The sequence below is a fragment of the Bubalus kerabau genome, chromosome X, assembly GCF_029407905.1.
Source record: "Bubalus kerabau isolate K-KA32 ecotype Philippines breed swamp buffalo chromosome X, PCC_UOA_SB_1v2, whole genome shotgun sequence".
Classification (NCBI taxonomy): Eukaryota; Metazoa; Chordata; class Mammalia; order Artiodactyla; family Bovidae; genus Bubalus; species Bubalus kerabau.
Window position 1 is genome coordinate 68,299,453 of NC_073647.1, and position 19,004 is coordinate 68,318,456.

General features: G+C 43.1%; 1 protein-coding gene across 1 annotated transcript in view; it reads left to right on the top strand.

The window, feature by feature from the left end:
* The window catches only part of LOC129640057 (nuclear RNA export factor 3-like), a 51,662-nt gene extending 33,315 nt beyond the window's left edge, over positions 1-18,347 (top strand). Inside the window, exons 2-19 of the mRNA XM_055565311.1 lie at positions 11,093-11,249; positions 11,470-11,623; positions 12,227-12,310; positions 12,417-12,521; positions 12,645-12,725; positions 13,022-13,141; positions 13,258-13,365; positions 13,513-13,619; positions 14,176-14,215; positions 14,579-14,647; positions 14,730-14,785; positions 14,884-14,991; positions 15,111-15,169; positions 15,273-15,388; positions 15,484-15,526; positions 16,049-16,121; positions 16,665-16,799; positions 18,314-18,347. Of these exons, the coding sequence (XP_055421286.1) occupies positions 11,093-11,249; positions 11,470-11,623; positions 12,227-12,310; positions 12,417-12,521; positions 12,645-12,725; positions 13,022-13,141; positions 13,258-13,365; positions 13,513-13,619; positions 14,176-14,215; positions 14,579-14,647; positions 14,730-14,785; positions 14,884-14,991; positions 15,111-15,169; positions 15,273-15,388; positions 15,484-15,526; positions 16,049-16,121; positions 16,665-16,799; positions 18,314-18,347 (1,649 nt within the window). The remainder of the gene's footprint in view (positions 1-11,092; positions 11,250-11,469; positions 11,624-12,226; positions 12,311-12,416; positions 12,522-12,644; positions 12,726-13,021; positions 13,142-13,257; positions 13,366-13,512; positions 13,620-14,175; positions 14,216-14,578; positions 14,648-14,729; positions 14,786-14,883; positions 14,992-15,110; positions 15,170-15,272; positions 15,389-15,483; positions 15,527-16,048; positions 16,122-16,664; positions 16,800-18,313) is intronic.
* The last annotated feature ends 657 nt before the right edge of the window (positions 18,348-19,004 follow it).

Below are 19,004 nucleotides of genomic sequence, written 5' to 3' on the forward strand. Positions count from 1 at the left end.
AACCTGTATGCACATAAAGAGCAACAGTTATAACCAAACATGGAACAACATACTGGTTCAAAGTTGGGAAAGAAGCACATCAAGGCTGTAATTATCACACTGCTTGTTTAATTTATACACAGAGTACGTATGTGAAATGCCAGGCTGGATAAATCACAAACTGGAATTAAGATTGATGGGAAAAATATCAACAATCTCGGATATGAAGATGGTATCGTTAATGGCAGAAAGTGAAGAGGAACTAAAGAGCCTTTTGATGAAGGTGAAAGAAGAGAGTGAAAATGCTGGTTTAAACTCATCATTCAAAAAACTAAGATCATGGCATCCAGTCCCATCACTTCAGGGCACATAGATGAAGAAAAAGAAGAAACAGTGGTGATTTCCCCCTCCCCCTTTTGCTCCAAAATTATTGCAGACAGTGACTGCAGCCATGAAATTAAAAGATGCTCCTTGGAAGAAAAGCTATGAGAAATCTAGACAGTGTATTAAAAAGCAGAGACATACTTTGCAGACAAAGGCCAGAGTAGTCAAAGCTATGGTTCTTCCAGTAGTTAAGTATGGGTGTCAGAGTTGGATCATAAAGAAAGCTGAGCACAGAAGAATTGATGCTTTCGAATTGTGGTGCTGGAGAGAATCTTGAGAGTCTCTTGAACAGAAAGGAGATCCAACCAGTCCATCCTAAAGGAAATCAACCCTGCATATTCATTGGAAGGGCTCATGCTGAAGCTGAAGCTCCAATACTTTGGCCACCTGATAGGAAGAGCAGACTCATTGGAAAAGACCCTGATGCTGGGAATGACTAAGGGCAGGAGGAGTAGGGGGCAACAGAGGATGAGATGGTTGGATGGCACCACTGACTCAATGGATGTGAGTTTGAGCAAACTCCAGGAGACAGTGAAGAACAGGGAATTTTGGCATGCTGCAATCCATGAGGTCGCAGAGTCATATATGACTTGGCAATTGCACAACAATATGTATAAATACAAATCCCCAGTCCTTTTCCTAAAAAAGTGACTCGGCATCAGAATGGGGACACCTCTTAGCCAAGAGACTTTGGTAATAGGTTGGACTCAGAAGTCATTTATGAATCTACTGTATGACCATCCCAATTTAGCAGCTTCAGGGAAATCACATATGTATAAGAGAAAGGAATTTATCTCTAAACAAACCTCATATTCAGCAGTTGGGAACAAATTCCTATTCCTAGGACTTTAACAAAGGTCTTGAGTTGAAAGTAGTTTCAGAACACACATTGCTCTGTTCCTCCCAAATAAACTCTCTTGAAATGAAGGCAAGATCATGTGTTTAACCACCCAGTTAGCCAAGCAGTGAACACCACAGAGAAGGAAAAGGTGGAGGGTCTCCATCAGTGACAAACTTTATTTTCTTGGGCTGGAAAATCACTGCAGAAATTGGCTGCAGCCATGAAATTAAAATACACTTGCTCCTTGCAGAAAAAGCTATGACAAACCTACAGAGCATATGAAAAAGTAGAGATATTACTTAGCCAATAAAGCTATGGTTTTCTCAGTAGACATGAATGGATGTGAAAATTGGACTGTAAAGAAGACTGAGCATGAAGAATTGATGCTTTTGAGCTGTGGTGTTGGAGAAGACTCTTGAGAGTCCCTTGCACAGGAAGGAGATCAAACCAGTAAATGCTAACGGAAATCAACCTTGCATATTCATTGGAAGGTCTGATGCTGAAGCTGAAGCTCCAATACTTTGGCTACCTGATGGGAAAAGTGGACTCATTGGAAAAGACCCTGATGCTGGGAAAGACTGAATGCAGGAGGAAAAGGGGATGACAAAGAACGAGATGTTTTGATGACATCACCGACTCAATGGACATGAGTTTGAGCAAACTCCAGGAGATGGTGAAAGACAAAGAAATCTGGCATGCTGCAGTCCATGGGGTCACAAAGCATTGGATGCGACTGAGCAATTTACATTTTTTATTTTTCTGATTTAAAATGAATATATATCTTTTCAAAACTAATGAAATTCAAAAATGTGTATGTCAGAGAAAATATTTTTATATATTTTTAATCTTTTTCATCACAAGAAGTATATTCTTGATAATTTAGCTTATGTTCCCCAAATACATTTCTCTGTGTACAGTATTATATAAATATTTTTTACATGGACATATCTTCTCTTCCAATTTTTGCTCACAGTGTGTATATATATTGTTTTTCATATATATAGATGTATGTTTATGTATATATGCATATGGTAATATATGTGCACTCATATGTACTTGCATATAGACTTGTTTTTGTAATCTTGTTTTGTTTAATCTTTATATGTTTGTGATTCATGGTTCTCATCCAAATTTTTTTCATAACTCTGAATGACCCACTTTTACTAATAAGATTTATTTATATTATATAATATAAAACATCTGGTCTAAAATATATTATAAATAATTTGCCAATAATTCGATTTCCTTTATATGTGACTTTGTCGTTTGGAAGAGTTTCAGCCTTTTTTCCTAACTTCTCTTCAATAGCTCTAATAAAGTTTGTAACAGAGTTCAAAGCTTTTCTTGTGTCACGTATCTAGTTTTGGTTGTCCTGGTGTCAATGATATGCTGATAGGGTACTCAAACAACCCTCTCCCCCACATCTTGGTCTTGAAGATGATGGAGATGAAATCCACTCCCTCGATACAGGGCCCCAGGGACTGAAGTGTCCTGAGGGATTTGTGTGGGGCTCAGGTCGAAGCAGAGGAAATTAACTTCTACGGAGGAAAGGAAATGATCATTTATAGAATTATTTTAGGCCAGAAGCACTTTACATGGCATCTCCTATAAGCAAACACGTATTCAAATATTATATGATCTAAAGCTCTTTTCCATTTTACTCTGAGGCCTTCAAGGTTTGAATCTAGAATTCCCAGTGGACCTGTATTTGATGCAACTCTATGTATTACTTATTTTTTCAGTCATTGCTGTGCTATATTTAAATTTAGAAAATCCATGAAAATTACAGCAATTTCTTTGCTGGCACAGGAGAAAATAATTTAAAAATTGAAAAGATGGAAGACAACATTTCAAAGGATATTACAGATTTTGTGCTTACATGAAAGAACAAATAGGATTTCTGTTAATCAGCAGAGAAAAGGACAAAAGATGACTGCAAATAATTCAACTCAGCTAAAAAGCAAGTGCTCTTCAATCAAGATCTGGAAAGATATCAAACCATTAGTTGAGGAAATGAAAATCTGAAGATATCATAATAAACAAAACAATGATTTTGCATATAAATATTTATATAAATGAAAATTTTATTTTAATTTATTTTTTGTACCTTCAATTCAGTTCAGTTCAGTCGCTCAGTCATGTCTGACTCCTTGCAACGCCATGAAGTGCAGCGCGCCAGGCCTCCCTGTCCATCACCAACTCCCAGAGTCCACCCAAACCCATGTCCATCGAGTCGGTGATGCCATCCAACTATCTCATTCTCTGTCGTCCCCTTCTCCTCCTGCCCTCGATCTTTCCCAGCATCAGGGTCTTTTCAAATGAGTCAGCTCTTCGCCTCAGGTGGCCGATATATTGGAGCTTCAGCCTCAACATCAGTCCTTCCAATGAACACCCGGGACTGATCTCCTTTAGGATGAACTGGTTGGATCTCCTTGCAGTCCAAGGGACTCTCAAGAGTCTTCTCCAACACCACAGTTCAAAAGCATCAATTCTTCGGTGTTCAGCTTTCTTTATAGTCCAAAGCTCACATCCATACAGGACCACTGGAAAAACCATAGCCTTGACTAGACGGACCTTTGTTGACAAAGTAATATCTCTGCTTTTTAATATGCTGTCTAGTTTGGTCATAACTTTCCTTCCAAGGAGTAAGCGTCTTTTAATTTCATGGCTGCAATCACCATCTGCAGTGATTTTGGAGCCCAGAAAAATAAAGTCAGCCACTGTTTCCCCACGTCCAAGGAGTGGTGACTGTGTGGGCGCAGGAGAGCCAAGAGGAGCTACTCCACGTTCAAGGTCAGGAGGGGCAGCGGTGAGGAGATAACCCTCATCCAAGGTAAGAGAAACCCAAGTAAGATGGTAGGTATTGCGAGAGGCATCAGAGGGCAGACACACTGAAACCATAATCACAGCAAGCTAGTCAATATAATCACATGGACCACAGCCTTGTCTAATGCAATGAAACTGAGCCATGCCCGTGGAGCAACCCAAGATGGGTGGGTCATGGTGGAGAGATCTGACAGAATGTGGTCCACTGGAGAAGGGAATGGCAAACCACTTCAGTATTCTTGCCTTGAGAACCCCATGAACAGTATGAAAAGGTAAAATGATAGGATACTGAAAGAGGAACTCCCCAGGTCGGTAAGTGCCCAATATGCTACTGGAGATCAGTGGAGAAATAACTCCAGAAAGAATGAAGGGATGGAGCCAAAGCAAAAAGAATACCCAGCTGTGGATGTGACTGCTGATAGAAGCAAGGTCCGATGCTGTAAAGAGCCATATTGCATAGGAACCTGGAATGCTAGGTCCGTGAATCAAGGCAAATTGGAAGTGGTCAAACAGGAGATGGCAAAAGTGAACTTTGACATTCTAGGAATCAGCGAACTCAAATGGACTGGAATGGGTGAATTTAACTCAGATGACCATTATATCTACCACTGCGGGCAGGAATCCCTTAGAAGAAATGGAGTAGCCATCATGGTCAACAAAAGAGTTCCACATGCAGTACTTGGATGCAATCTCAAAAACGACAAAATGATCTCTGTTCATTTCCAAGGCAAACCATTCAATATCACAGTAATCCAAGTCTATGCCCCAACCAGTAATGCTGAAGAAGCTGAAGTTGAACGGTTCTATGAAGACTTACAAGAACTTTTAGAACTAACACCCAAAAAAGATGTCCTTTTCATTATAGGGGACTGGAATGCAAAAATAGGAAGTCAAGAAACACCTGCAGTAACAGGCAAATTTGGCCTTGGAATACAGAATGAAGCAGGGCAAAGAGTAATAGAGTTTTGCCAAGGTAACACACTGGTCATAGCAAGCACCCTCTTCCAACAACACTAGAGAAGACTCTACACATGGACATCACCAGATGGTCAACACCAAAATCAGATTGATTATATTCTTTGCAGCCAAAAATGGAGAAGCTTTATACAGTCAGCAAAAACAAGACCAGGAGCTGACTGTGGCTCAGATCATGAACTCCTTGTTGCCAAATTCAGACTTAAATTGAAGAAAGTAGGGAAAACCACTAGACCATTCAGGTATGACCTAAATCAAATCCCTTATGATTATACAGTGGAAGTGAGAAATAGATTTAAGGGCCTAGATCTGATAGATAGAGTGCCTGATGAACTGCGGCTCGTGACAATGTACAGGAGACAAGGATCAAGACCATCCCCATGGAAAAGAAATGCAAAAAAGCAAAATGGCTGTCTGGGGAGGCCTTACAAATAGCTGTGAAAAGAAGAGAAGCGAAAAGCAAAGGAGAAAAGGAAAGATATAAGCATCTGAATGCAGAGTTCCAAAGAATAGCAAGAAGAGATAAGAAAGCCTTCCTCAGCGATCAATGCAAAGAAATAGAGGAAAACAGCAGAATGGAAAAGACTAGAGATCTCTTCCAGAAAATTAGAGATGCCAAGGGAACATTTCATGCAAAGATGGGCACAATAAAGTACAGAAATGGTATGGACCTAACAGAAGCAGAAGATATTAAGAAGAGGTGGCAAGAATACACAGAAGAACTGTACAAAAAAGATATTCACGACCAAGATAATCATGATGATGTGATCAACAAAACGCATGTCTATTGAGTTGGTGATGCCATCCAACCATCTCATCCTCTGTCGTCCCCTTCTCCTCCTGCCCTCAAGCTTTCCCAGCATCAGGGTCTTCTCAAATGAGTCAGCTCTTCGCCTCAGGTGACCAATGTATTGGAGTTTCAGCCTCAACATCAGTCCTTCCAATGAACAACCGGCACTGATCTCCTTTAGGATGGACTGGTTGGATCTCCTTGCAGTCCAAGGGACTCTCAAGAGTCTTCTCCAACACCACAGTTCAAAAGCATCAATTCTTTGGCGCTCAGCCTTCTTTACAGTCCAACTCTCACATCTATACATTACCACTGGAAAAACCACAGCCTTGACTAGACGGACCTTTGTTGACAAAGTAATGTCTCTGCTTTTTAATATGCTGTCTAGGTTGGTCATAACTTTCCTTCCAAGGAGTAAGCATCTTTTAATTTCATGGCTGAAATCACCATCTTCCAGGATTTTGGAGCCCCCCAAAATAAAGTCAGCCACTGTTTCCCCATCTATTTGGCTTGAAGTGATGAGACTGGATGCCATGATCTTAGTTTTCTGAATGTTGAGCTTCAAGCCAACTTTTTCAGTCTCCACTTTCACTTTCATCAAGAGGCTCTTTAGTTCTTCTTCACTTTCTGCCATAAGGGTGATGTCATCTGCATATCTGAGGTTATTGATGTTTCTCCCGGCAATCTTGATTCCAGCTTGTGCTTCCTCCAGGCCATTGTTTCTTATGATATACTCTGCATATAAGTTAAATAAGCAGGGTGACAATATACAGCCTTGACATACTCCTTTTCCTATTTGGAACCAGTCTGTTGTTCCATGTCCAGTTCTAACTGTTGCTTCCTGACCTGCATACAGGTTTCTCAAGAGGAAGGTCGGGTGGTCTGGTATTCCTATCTCTTTGACAATTTTCCACAGTTTGTTATGATCCACACAGTCAAAAGCTTTGGCATAGTCAATAAAGCAGAAATAGATGTTTTTCTGGAACTCTCTTGCTTTTTGGGTGATCCAGCGGATGTTGGCAATTTGATCTCTGGTTCCTCTGCCTTTTCTAAAACCAGCTTGAACATCTGGAAGTTCACAGTTCACGTATTGCTGAAGCCTGGCTTGAAGAATTTTAAGCATCACTTTACTAGCATGTGAGATGAGTGCAATTGTGCAGTAGTTTGAGCATTCTTTGGCATTGCCTTTCTTTGGGATTGGAATGAAAAGTAACTTAGATTACATTAATATGAACTGAGTGACTTATCACACCCCCACCCCACCCCACCCCACCCCCACCTTGTGAAAACACATATACACAAAACACACATTACTAGAAGAGAAACACTTCAGGAAAATGTGCACCAATCCTTTTACATTGGATGTCTTGGGTATCTGTGAGTCATAGTGAAGGGATCATGTAGGTGTAAGGTACAGAATCATGTGAGTTTCTAAGAATATATTTTTAATGTTTCAAATTTTATGACTAGGCTAATTTGTCAAAAGGAACACTTGAAAATAAAAACTAATTGACAGAAAAGTTCATATATTTACATGTTAGAAAAATATTCATATGATAATGTTTCATAAAAAGTCCAAATTTTCATCTTTTCACTTGACAGTGTATCTATGTATTCGTAGGCATTTCTGCCTTACATTTCCCTCACCTCAGATGTTCACACCGTCTTGTGAGGGTTTCTTCACCTCTCTCGGCCCTAGAATTCTTCTTTCAGGGCATAGAGATCTGGGAGGGGAAAATATTGGAAAATTCCAGAAGATATTACAATTTCCAGAAAGTTCTGGTTCATGAACTGGAGCCCAGGCTTCTCCCTCCTTCTCTCTTTAGAAACCCATCTGAGTTGAAGATTTCAGAGCTACAGTTGTGGCTCTAAGGGGAGGTGGGATGGTTCAGACAGTAAACCTAGTGGTGGGGAGGTGCAGATGAGTCTTTTCTTGCTTGCTTGCCAGTCCTCTGCTCACCTCCTACTGTGAGGTCCTGTTCTTAGCAGGCCTGGGACTGGTATCTTTCCGTGGCCCAGGGGTTGGGGACGACTGCATTAGGGGATATTTGCCTACATTGATTATATATTTTTAAAGAAAAGGATATGGTTTAGCTTTTTTTCCCCTACTGTCATTACAGGGACCCATCAAACTCTGTTTGGTATTTTCTTTATACTTTCAAGGTTTTTTTGTTTGTTTGTTGTTATTGTTGTTTTCATATGATCCTCTGGAATGTGTTAGATTTAATTTTAGCCATTTGATTATTTTTAGAATGGTCAGGTACTTTGCATAAACTTCAGAGAACCCCCTATATTGCACCAAGTATTTAGTAAAGCTATGCTTCAAGACGTCATCTTACATTCCATGGAGCTCAATTCTGGCCTGTTTCTCCCAGTAGCATCTGAATGACCCTAGACAAGTATAGCACCTCAGTAAGCCTCAGCAACCTCGGAAAGTTGATGATTTTGGTATCAGACTCCCCTTGTGAGGAATACAGGGAAGAACAGATGCAATGTAGCAAAGGATAGAACGTTTCCTACTGCTGGCCCTCCCAGTTCTCTGGGTCTGCAGAATGAAGGAACACAATGTAATGTAGCTGATGCAGAATCTGGCATAGAGAGTTCTCTGTGTTTGTAGCTACAAGTATCAAGATCCCCTAAGCGTCCTGATTCTAGTTGGCCTCCTCTGAAGGGGTGGTACTGTTGGAAAGAGTTCCTTGGATGTTAGGCTAGCAGCAAACTCAGAGGGCAGTAATTACAGGAAGTTAAGTCTCCTCTGACTCCCAGGGCTCTCCTCCTTTATGCCCTTGGGGAAGAGACTTCCTGTAAGGACTCCATCTTTCATGACCCTGAGAGTTTGGAGCCTGCTGTCTCCTTGCTTGCCAGCGTTCCTTGATATTCTCCAAACCTCCAGCTCCAGACCCACACAGTCCCTTCTAGAGCAGCCTGTGAGGACAGTGGTGACAGATCTCTGCTTTCAGGCCATCCCATGGGTGAGTTGGTCTGCATGAGACCTTCTCTTCAGATCCTCACAAAGCAGGAAGATTTCTGGGTTCCCTACCCCATTCCAACCCACAGGGCCCCAACCAGCTGACCCTCGTATAGAGAAAGCAGGGACAGGGCCAAGGCTGATTAATTTCCACTCTGAGGAAATGGGTCACATGGGCTCGGACACCCATCTTCATTCCACATGGAAAATATCCCAACGTATGGATATTTTTTCCCTGTTTAAGGAAAAAGCCTGAGTCATGTAGCTTAGGGCTTGGAGAGGGGGGCGATGGTAACCTAGGTGAGGGGTGGGGTTCGTAGAAACTACCATTCTTTGGATTAATAATAGAGGTGGAAGAGTAAGAAAATCCACCATTACTACTTCTATTAGAAGGATAGAATCTTCTAATAGAATCTTCTATTAACTAGCCAGGGTAAATTGTATTAGTCCATAGACACGTCTTGAAGTTTGCTTTATTTTCCAGCATATGATTGATTCTACAACGTTCCATCAGAGTTCCTATGTATGTGGGTGGGTCTATATCAATTAAATTAATTTGTTAATATATTTGTCATATTTAAAAATCTTAACCCTCTAGCTTAATTTTGTTTTTTTTTCCCTTAATTTGCCACTTCATCCATCACTAGATGAGCTATTTTAAAGTTTCCCACTGTGACTTTTGTTTTGTCCATTCTCTATTTCTGTCAGTACTAGTTTTCAATATTTTGGCTTTGATTTAAGGCATGCATTTAGAATTTTGTGTTAATATCTTCTTACAGCATTGCCTCTGTTAGCATAAGAAAATTTCTCTCTTTCTTTTGTAATGTTTTCTTTTTCTTAAAGTCTACATTTTCTTTTGGTATAATATGGTTATACCAGCTTTCTGTAGGTTCATGTGGAGAAGGTATACATATTGCCATTTTTTATTTTCAAATTTTCTAGATGATTAAATTTTGCATGTGTCTTTTTTCAAAAGTATTTGATGGAAGGTTTCTTCTCTCATCTGATAACAGCCTTTTGTTTGATTGTTGTTTTGCTTTTTTTTTTTTTAGTAATATTTAGTCTGAATCTTTTAATGTAAAAAAAGATGTAATTTGGTTTACATATGTTGTATTAATGTATATATACATATGTATTTTCCTCTTCTAAATTCCTTTGAAATGATTAATATTTTATCACTATGAAAATTGTTACCGCATGTGGCTAGATTGTTAAACATTCTTTTGCCATTCTTGTAGTAGTTACCCTTCAGATTACAATGGATATTTTTGCCATTTCATAGTCTAATATTAGCTAATTAGTTCTTTAAAACTGCTGGGAGAAGTATGGGACCTTGAGACCCTTTGATTCTGTATACTCCCTCCAAACATATTGTCACACGTTTTCATTCTCCCTACATTTAAATTCCCGGAAGAAATTAGTATCATTGTGTTATATAGTCAGTACTCATTTAAAGTTACTCACACATTCACAAATGGCATTAGGCTTTCTTTCCTGTACCTATGTGACTCCACCTGGGAAGTTATTTCTTCTGCCTGAAGAACAACATATAAATTTTCTTTTAGTTTGAATCTTTTGACCACAAATTTTCTGAGTTTTTGTTGCATGACGATGACATGAACGTAGTTTCTTTTAAAAATTTTTTTCCTTAAAAAATACTTTTAATCCGATTAATATTATTATCTTCTGTTGATATCTTGCTACTTTTGGAGACTTTTCAACCAAATTCTCATCAGCTACCATTTCTCCACTCTCTTCCTCTCCTCCTCTCTGGCACTCACATTAACTGTGTGTTAGGTATACTCCTTGCATCACCTGTAATTCTCTACACCTCTCTTTTGATATTCTCCATATTATATCTCTCCAGACTCAATTCTGGATCTTTTCATCAGACTTATCATTCATTTCTCTAATTCTTCCTTCAGGGAGGCAGATCACTTCTGACCTTTGAATCATCACACCATGGTAGATTTAAGGGTATGTTTTAATGTCCTCCCAGAGCAGAGCAGAGAACTGAGACTTGGGGATGAAATGCCACTTGTCCCAGGTCACTTAGCCTGAACCAAGTAGAGCGAAGTCTAACATTACAGACTACACTCTAGATCCAGACCCTTTCCTCAGTGCCTGTTTTCTTCTTGGTTGTGACTGCTCCCTACCTCTCATTTCCTGAAAAGTGGAGCCAGAGTGAAGTCTTCCAGCTTTTTTTTTTTTTTAGCAGGAGATGCATTGCTGTTTATCATAAAGTCAGTGATAATTTTTCTTTAGCCATGATGTTTACTGAGGACTTCTTCTGTTACTGGGACCACTGATATGTTGTTGTCAATTTTAGAGCAGACCGATAAAGTGAACCCTTTACAAAGAAGAGCACCAAGCTGGGGTGTTTACCGAAGGCAATACATCTATTGGTCTGAACAGGTCATTTCCCAGCAGCAACAAGATAGAGATTCAGAAGAAAGTGATGCTTGTATGGACATCCAAGCAAGATAGTAAGTGACCAGTCACCAAGGCTGACATGTACCAACCAGTGAACAACAAAACCTTGTAGTTAAACCTGCCATTTTTCTATCCAACCTGGAAAATTGAGGAATGATGGGATGAGATTAATGCTTGAGCAATCATCATTGTAGCTCTGGTATCATGTGGGAAAATGTAGAGAAGACTTTCCAAGCCTATATGGACCACTTTCTTCTCTCCACTTCCCCACAGTGCTTCCTGTGAACTTCCATCCCATCACCGGAGAAGTAGTTTTCAGAAACAAGACCAAATGCATATTTATATGGAGACAAAACAAAAGCCTCCAGAAAAAAGAATGGGGAGAAACAGACAGGATGAGACCTTTGGGAGCTGGTTCAAGATCATAGTGAGTATCTTGGCTAAATGGAGACAGAGTCATGTTGGATTTGTGTAGAGATGCTGGGAACTTTTCTGGGGCAGTGGTGTTGGTAATCAGTCTTGTTCTTACTAGGAGCTATCTTCCTAGATCATCTAAGGGTGAGTTCAGAGAAGCAATAGAAAGGAAACTGATTGCCTGCAAGGAGGAGTATGGGAGAGGTTGACTAAAAGCAAAGGAGGAAACCTACTGCCAGGGAGATGGAGCACTCAATACCAGATCACGTGTTTGGCTCAAGCTGAGTGTGGGAAGAGGTTGAGTCTCTGGGGTCTGTGTCAGAGTGACAGGCCAAGTCTACCTCCTATGGATCTCTTGGAAATTTATAAAAGGAAGTACATGTGAAACATATTAAGTCAACTATTCAGGAAGAGTGTTTGAATGAAAAGAAAGTTATATAGAAAATCCATGTCTGGTAAAAAAAAAAAAAAAAGTTAAGATAATAGATACTGTCCTATCTTTAAAAATAATTTAAAGCCTGAAGAAAAGGTCCTAAATCAAGACACAGTTGGGTCTTATGTTAACCGTAGATTTCTTTGTATCCATTCTCTTTCCCATTTGTTTTTTGGCTCTTAGATTCCCTTTGGTATAAAATATGATGAGAAGTGGCTGCTAAATTTGATTCAGAAGCAAAGCAGTGTCCCCTTCACTGCATTCGAAGTAAGACAGGACATGGAGATGATGAGACGAAATGGGGTAGATTGCGGGCCCAGAAGGGAAATGGCACTGGTCTCATGTTCTGCTTCTCCTGTCACTCTCCCTACAGTTTCACTATGAGAAAATGCAGGCCCAGTTCTTTGTAGAGAATGCCAACATTGCCTGTGCATTGAAGAATGTCAATGGCAAGATTTTCAATGAGGTTAATGAAAAGGTGTGTGTCAAGGGCGTGATCAGGCCTGACTAGGGACAAGAGGACAGGGGAGGGGCATGGTCTTGCTTGATCCCATGCACAGATTTCCTGGAGCTTACCCAGCCCCTCTTGTGTTCTCTACAGATATTTATCTTGGTTGAACCCTGTGAGTCACCCCAGTCTGTGCAGAAGGCGCTGACGTCTGAAAAGGTGGAGCAGATAAAGGTAATGCAGACTCAGCATAAACTGTGCACTCACAGCCAGACCCACTGCTCCCCCCCACTCACCCTCAGACTCAGAACCACTGAAGCCCATCCCTAACCCTGCAGCTGACCATGAACAAACCATAGGATGCCTGCCAGCAATCTCTTGACATCCAGAGACTCCGCTTTGGCCCTGGTATGGCTACAGCAGTAATTGTAGGGCAGGTGAGGGTAGAGGGTCTGTCTGGGTAGAGCCCTCAGAGATGGTATCATGGGGAGGGGTTGGTGCTGGAGGTGTTCCAGCTGGGACCTTCTCAGTCTCTGTATCCCTCATCCTGGCTTCCTGGAGATTTGATGACCTGTGATATTGGAATGACACAAAACTGTAGAAATGGCATGGCTGCTTCCATACACATCCATCCAGGGATCAGGCCCATGGTAAGGACCAAGGCCCAGTGTTGGGACCAATAGTGAGGGAGGGAGAGATTAGGTAGAACAGGCAAATATGTCTCAGGTATTCCCTTTGGGGTCCTCACTCTCTTTCCTCATCATAGTTTTCGTCCTTGGACCTGAGCAACAATAAACCCTACCTGCTGGATGGCCTGTCCACCATTATGGGGAATGCTTCCAACACCCAGAACTTGAACATCTCCAACACTGAGGTGAGGTGGGGCACCCAGATCCTCCATTGAAAGGAAGGTAGGAGGGTTCATGGGGTGGTAACAGATAAGGGGAAGTGGATTTGTAGGGAAAGGAAGGGTGTGGATGCAGAGATATCTGTTAGATGTGGGTTTTACCCATAATTCCAGGTGAAGGCTGAAGGGCAGATGGACAAGGGTCAGCAGCTGGAACCAGGAGGGATGTGTGCAGACAAAAATGCCGTATGCACCAACTTCCCTGATAAGTCAACCAACATAAGGTCACCCTCTGCCTTGTCTCTACGCCCCTATATCTCTCTCATCTCTCCCCTCCTCCCTCCACTCTCCCTCTCCCTACCTCTTGAGCCCCACCTTAGTCACCTCCCTGACATAACACCTGGTCATCCCTGAGGTTTGTCCTTACTTGACAGAGTGCCGGACAACCTGTGATGTAGCAAAGCACTGGGCTCTCCCCCCATTCCCTCTTCTCTCCATAGCCTTCAGTGAGCCCATGAGGAAGGAAGGAAGGGAGGGGAGACAGGCCTGGCAGACTGAATTTGAGGTGTTGGTCCTTGTGGCACTGGAGAAGGGAGTCAGGACAGTCTGGCTGGGAGCTACCCAGGGGAAAGGAGATGGAAGAGGGACTGGTAGGAAGGAGTGGAGGGAACAGTTTCCCTCTAGGTCAGTCTATGGAGTGGTGACCAGGGCCCTGGAATGCTAGGATACTGGGTTCTGTGGGGGGCACACAGGGCTGTGATTGCTGTAAGTGACTTGCTCCAATGAGGAGGGTCATCTCCACAGTTTCACTGACTTTTCTCTTTTGTCTTGATTTTGGCAAAACATCCTGGAATTGTTCCCTAGGTTACTAAGCTTGGTAAGTGCATTCCTTGATCACAGATTCCACTAAATAGCATCGACAGTGCCCTCAAACTACTCTGAAACATGTTAGGAACTGTCCACATTCCATTTCTGAACTTGACCCTTAAATGTCCTGTGGGAGGGAGGTGTACCGTTCTCGGTGAGAATCTGAAAAAGATCTGGATCTTCTTCAGCCATGTACTCCACAAGCTTTGGGGAAACCATGAAGATAATTGAAAATGTAGTCCTGCCACTGGCATTTCCAGGACCCTTTCTCCTCTGACTTCAGACCCCCACCTCATCCTGGGCCCATCCTTTTAGCTGATCATCCAGTACCACATCCTGGACTGCACTGCTGACTTCTTCTTCCCTCCTCCAGGATGGCCAGGAGACACTCTCAGGTTCTAAGTGTGTTGTTGAAGCTCCCAAGTTCTTATCAATGTGCAAGGTGAGCACATTGGATCCAGCAGGGTCCTAGGTGGTACATGAGGGTGTGTCAGCCCTTGTCCTGAGGACTGTTTTAATTCCAGGGAAGTTTCTTTGGATCTGATCAGGTGAACAGTCAAATCTTGCAATTCCTGCAGCAGTAAGTACCCCTGGGAATCTGAACAAGGGGAGGGCCAGAACAAGGGAAGCCACCCAAACTCCAGACCAGAGAGAGACTTTACTCACTGCTTCCCTCAGGTATTACCTGATTCATGACTATGGAAATCGCCAGGGACTGCTGGATTTTTATCATGAGGAGGCCTGCTTCTTCCTGACCATTCCATTCCACCCCAAGGACTCACGCTTGTGAGTATCACAGCCTAGACTCCTCCCTCAGGCCATGTGGCTCCCCATCATATGCAGGCCAGCTCCTGCTGGTACCTATGCTGGCCGACCACCACTCAAGTTTCCTCTGTGTCTTCTAGAAGCAGTGTGCGCCTATACTTCAAGGACAACAGGAATACAGAGAAGCTCAAGGACCCCAGTGAGTGTGTGGTGGAAAAGCGGAGTGGGAAGGGCAGTGAGGGGGCCAATCACAGGGTCCATGGTGTGGCTGCCCTGACTTCCCTTCTTACCCTCCCCCACAGAACTGCGTGTCCAGATGCTGAAACACACAAAACATGACATTGTGCGTGCCCTCTGTGGATTACCCAAAACTCAGCATGACTTCAGCTCCTTTGAGGTGGACATGTGTTTCCAGACGGTGAGCACCTGCTCCTCGCTTGGTGGTGAGGGGCAGAAAGGCGCAGCTGGGAAAGAGGATGGGGGTGACTGAGTACCTGGTCTCTTCCTTATCAGGAAACGATGTTCTGCTTCTCTGTCAGTGGGGTGTTCAAGGAAGGTGAGTGTGTGTAGCCTGCTCCCCCCAGATGCCGCACTGCTCTCTCGCCTGGTCAGGCTCCCTCCCACCAGAACTCTTCCTTCCAGATTCCCTCCCCTGCCCTCCCCTCCCCAGCCCTCAGTCTTCCCACAGACAACCCAGGTCTGAACTGCGTCCATGTCTGCCCTGCCCACCCTGGGCACTAGGGACACAGGCTGTGGAGTTTGGTGGCTCCCATACCAGATCCTTACACTGAGAACCTGGGCTACTACTTAACCTCACAGTTTCCTCATAATATTCATCTCTCCAGCAACTGAGAAAAATGCATCCCATGAACTTGTGAAGTGGTTGTCATGGGGGCATGTCACTGGGAGCAGACATCTCCTACAGTTGCCCTCCCCATTCCTGACACCCAACTCCCCACGTGAACAGCTATCCCCTCAGCATGAGTGTCAAGTCAAACCCTGACTCGGGAATGACGTGGGAGCCTGTAAACACGTGGGGCTCTAAGGGGGTACTCTTGCTTATTGTTTGTTGTTGAAGTGGAAGGAAGTTCTCAGGGCTGTGTGCATGCCTTCACCCGGACCTTCATCACTACTCCCACCAGCTCTTCCAGGTGAGAGCCATGTTGTGGGCGGGATGGCCCATCCAGCCTGGGCTCAGGGTCCTGGGCATGTGGATGCAGATCTTAGGCTGACTCAGTATTGTGGAAAGCCAGCAGGAAGATCCAAGGACCAATCTAGCCTAGTGGTTAGGAAGAGCATGGGCTCTGGAATCAGCACATGGGTTCTCTCCTTGACCCAGTGCTCACTCTCTGTGTGACCTTGGTCAAGTCTCATGATCTGTCTGTGACTCTGTCTTCTTCTGAAAATGGGGATCAGACTGTACACTCCTGTACTGTAATGTACTGAGTTACTGTTCAGGGTAAATGTGAAGTTGTCCCTGGGTTGGGGAACAGAGCGTCCATTGAGTGAAGCTGGTAGACAATCTCTCTGAAGGTGAGCTCTGTGCGAGGCACAGAGGAACCAGTTAAGGAGCCTGGGGACAGACACAGGAGGGTATGGAAGGGATCTAGTTGCTGAGTGTTAGTGTGGAGCAGTCAGGATTGGGGTGCAGGTGGTCCATCCATAAATTGTCCACATGTGCATTTTTCCTCCAGTCTTTGTATAGTGAATGAAGAGCTGTTTGTAAGGGAAGCCAGTCCCAGTGAAGCTCAGCGTCTGCATTCTCCATCCCAGTGCCTACACTGTCGACCACGTTCATGTTCCGCCTCTCCCCTGAGTAGCAGGAAATGGTGTGGGCTTTCTCCTCCCAGTGTGGAATCACCTCCAATAGTCTCAGAAGTGACTTCTGGGTTTGCATTGAGTTGGGAGGGAGCTGGGAGGAGTGGACGAGTGATTAATGGGAACTTGAATGTAAATTGTTTTCCTTGTTTATTTCAGTTATTTCTACCCTGAACATTTCATTCTTAGTACATAGTAAGCTACTAGTTGTTTTGAGCAGGCTTGAATCATTTTTGTGAGTTTGGTGAATCCTGCGCCTGTCTGTACAGACAGTTGGGTTTTCAGGCACTTTTATCTTGATACACTGGGCCTGAGGTTCATTCCACTCTGTATGTCACAGTAGATGTCCAGTGGGGAGCAGGGAAAATCATTGTTCCACAACATACCACCCAAAGATACCCCTTTAATGTTTTCATCTTCAATATGTCTTCCTTGAAGTTTGCTTATGTAGGTATATGCATATTTGTGCATATATATATATGTGTGTGTGTGTGTGTGTGTGTGTATTTATCTACAGAAAATGAGATCTCATCGTGAGAGAGAGAAAAGGAAACCAGAGGCAGAAACGAAGAGAAAGAGAGGCATGTGGCTGGATGGGGAAGTGAAGTCCAAGGATTGATTACTTAATCTTCAATGCCTTGAAACTTGAGTAAGATTAAATGTTAATGTGAAGGAACCATCCCATCTCATTTTTTATCCTAAAATTTTCCCATGTACTCATTTTCGTTCTTAACCTTTTATTTCTACTGCAGAGTAAAGAGATATTTCAAATGGAATAGTGTAAATTTTAAGCCCAATATATATTGAGTTATTAGTGAATGAAAGAATGGACCATTGTATTTCAGTAGAATGGTAGTAGTTTTAGTTTTTTGTCCCACATGGAGGCAGCAGATATTGGAAATTCTGGTGTGACATGGCTGGATGTTGCATGATCTGATACCCCCTGCAGTGTTGAATGGGAGACAGGTCCAAAATTTTCCTATCAATGTGTTAACATAAGGAGCAGTTCAGGAGCAGCAGTTAGGCAACACCACAGCTTACTGCCCTGTTGCCATCTCTCACTGAAATCACCAGGTGAGTCAAAGGCAAGCCTGTCTTCCCAGCATGGGGACTGGATCAGAGTCTGCTCACAGATATGATGTTGGGTACCTCTTAGGAGCTTCTGAGTCTCCCAAGAGATTAGAGTTCCTTCTCTCTTTAGAACTTTGAACTCCAGCCATATCAGAGAGACTTGGCTTCCTTTCTAATGATATCTACTTTCTCATTAGGAGAACCATGAGAAATGACAGTGCCTGCCTTAGCCCCAGGCTTTCTCACTCACTCCTCAGGACAGCTCTGTGTTAGAGATGAGTCCCATTTCACAGATGACAGAGCTGCTCCTCTTATAGCTTCTGTCACCTGTCCAGATAAGCAGGAACTTGGGGTGAGGTTCTGTCCCTTGCCCTCTCTGGAGGACAATGGAGCAGCCTCCCTTTTAGACTATGGGCTAGAGAAATGGTCACTTGGCTCTCCTGTGATATAACAGGCTCAAGGGGTACTCCCTCAAAAGCCCCTACTGATGAATATAATACTGCACAGACATGTGCACATGCATTCATTACCTAAGAAAAGAATTCATTATGTTCAGTTTCATGAGGAGATGAATTAGAATTAAAGTGAATTGCCAGCATATCTACGTGTGTGTGTGTGTGTGTGTGTGTGATCAGGCTGTGTGTAGGAAATGTGTAAGATCATTACTTATAAAAGCACAGTATGTCAGGTAAATATGTGGAGATGACATACCTCTGAGAGAAAGACATTTCCTTCTTCACCTCGGAGTCCCCTTCCCTAGTGTGCAGGACAACTTTTGAGGACTGGAGAAAAGAGAGTATCATTTGCATGTGGAAGCCCTTTAAGAATCCAGTCTGGAAGTTTCCACAGGGGCACTTTTTCTGATACCCAGAAGCAAAGAGCTGGGAGATGGCAATGGAAGGGCAGCTATGGTGGCCTTCAGTGGAGAGGAGCTGATCAGGGCAGAGTGCTTCAGCTAGGCACCTCCCTGGTAGCCCCCACGTCACCACTGTCTGCAGCTGAGAACCAGGAACGCTATTGGGTAAGAATCTTCCCTGGGTCGTTAGAGGATTGGCACAGGGCCAAGCACCCAATGCTTGTCTGCATCCCTCAACTCCACAATCTTCACTTCCTATGTACTCCACTCTCAGTTGGGTTCATCCCTA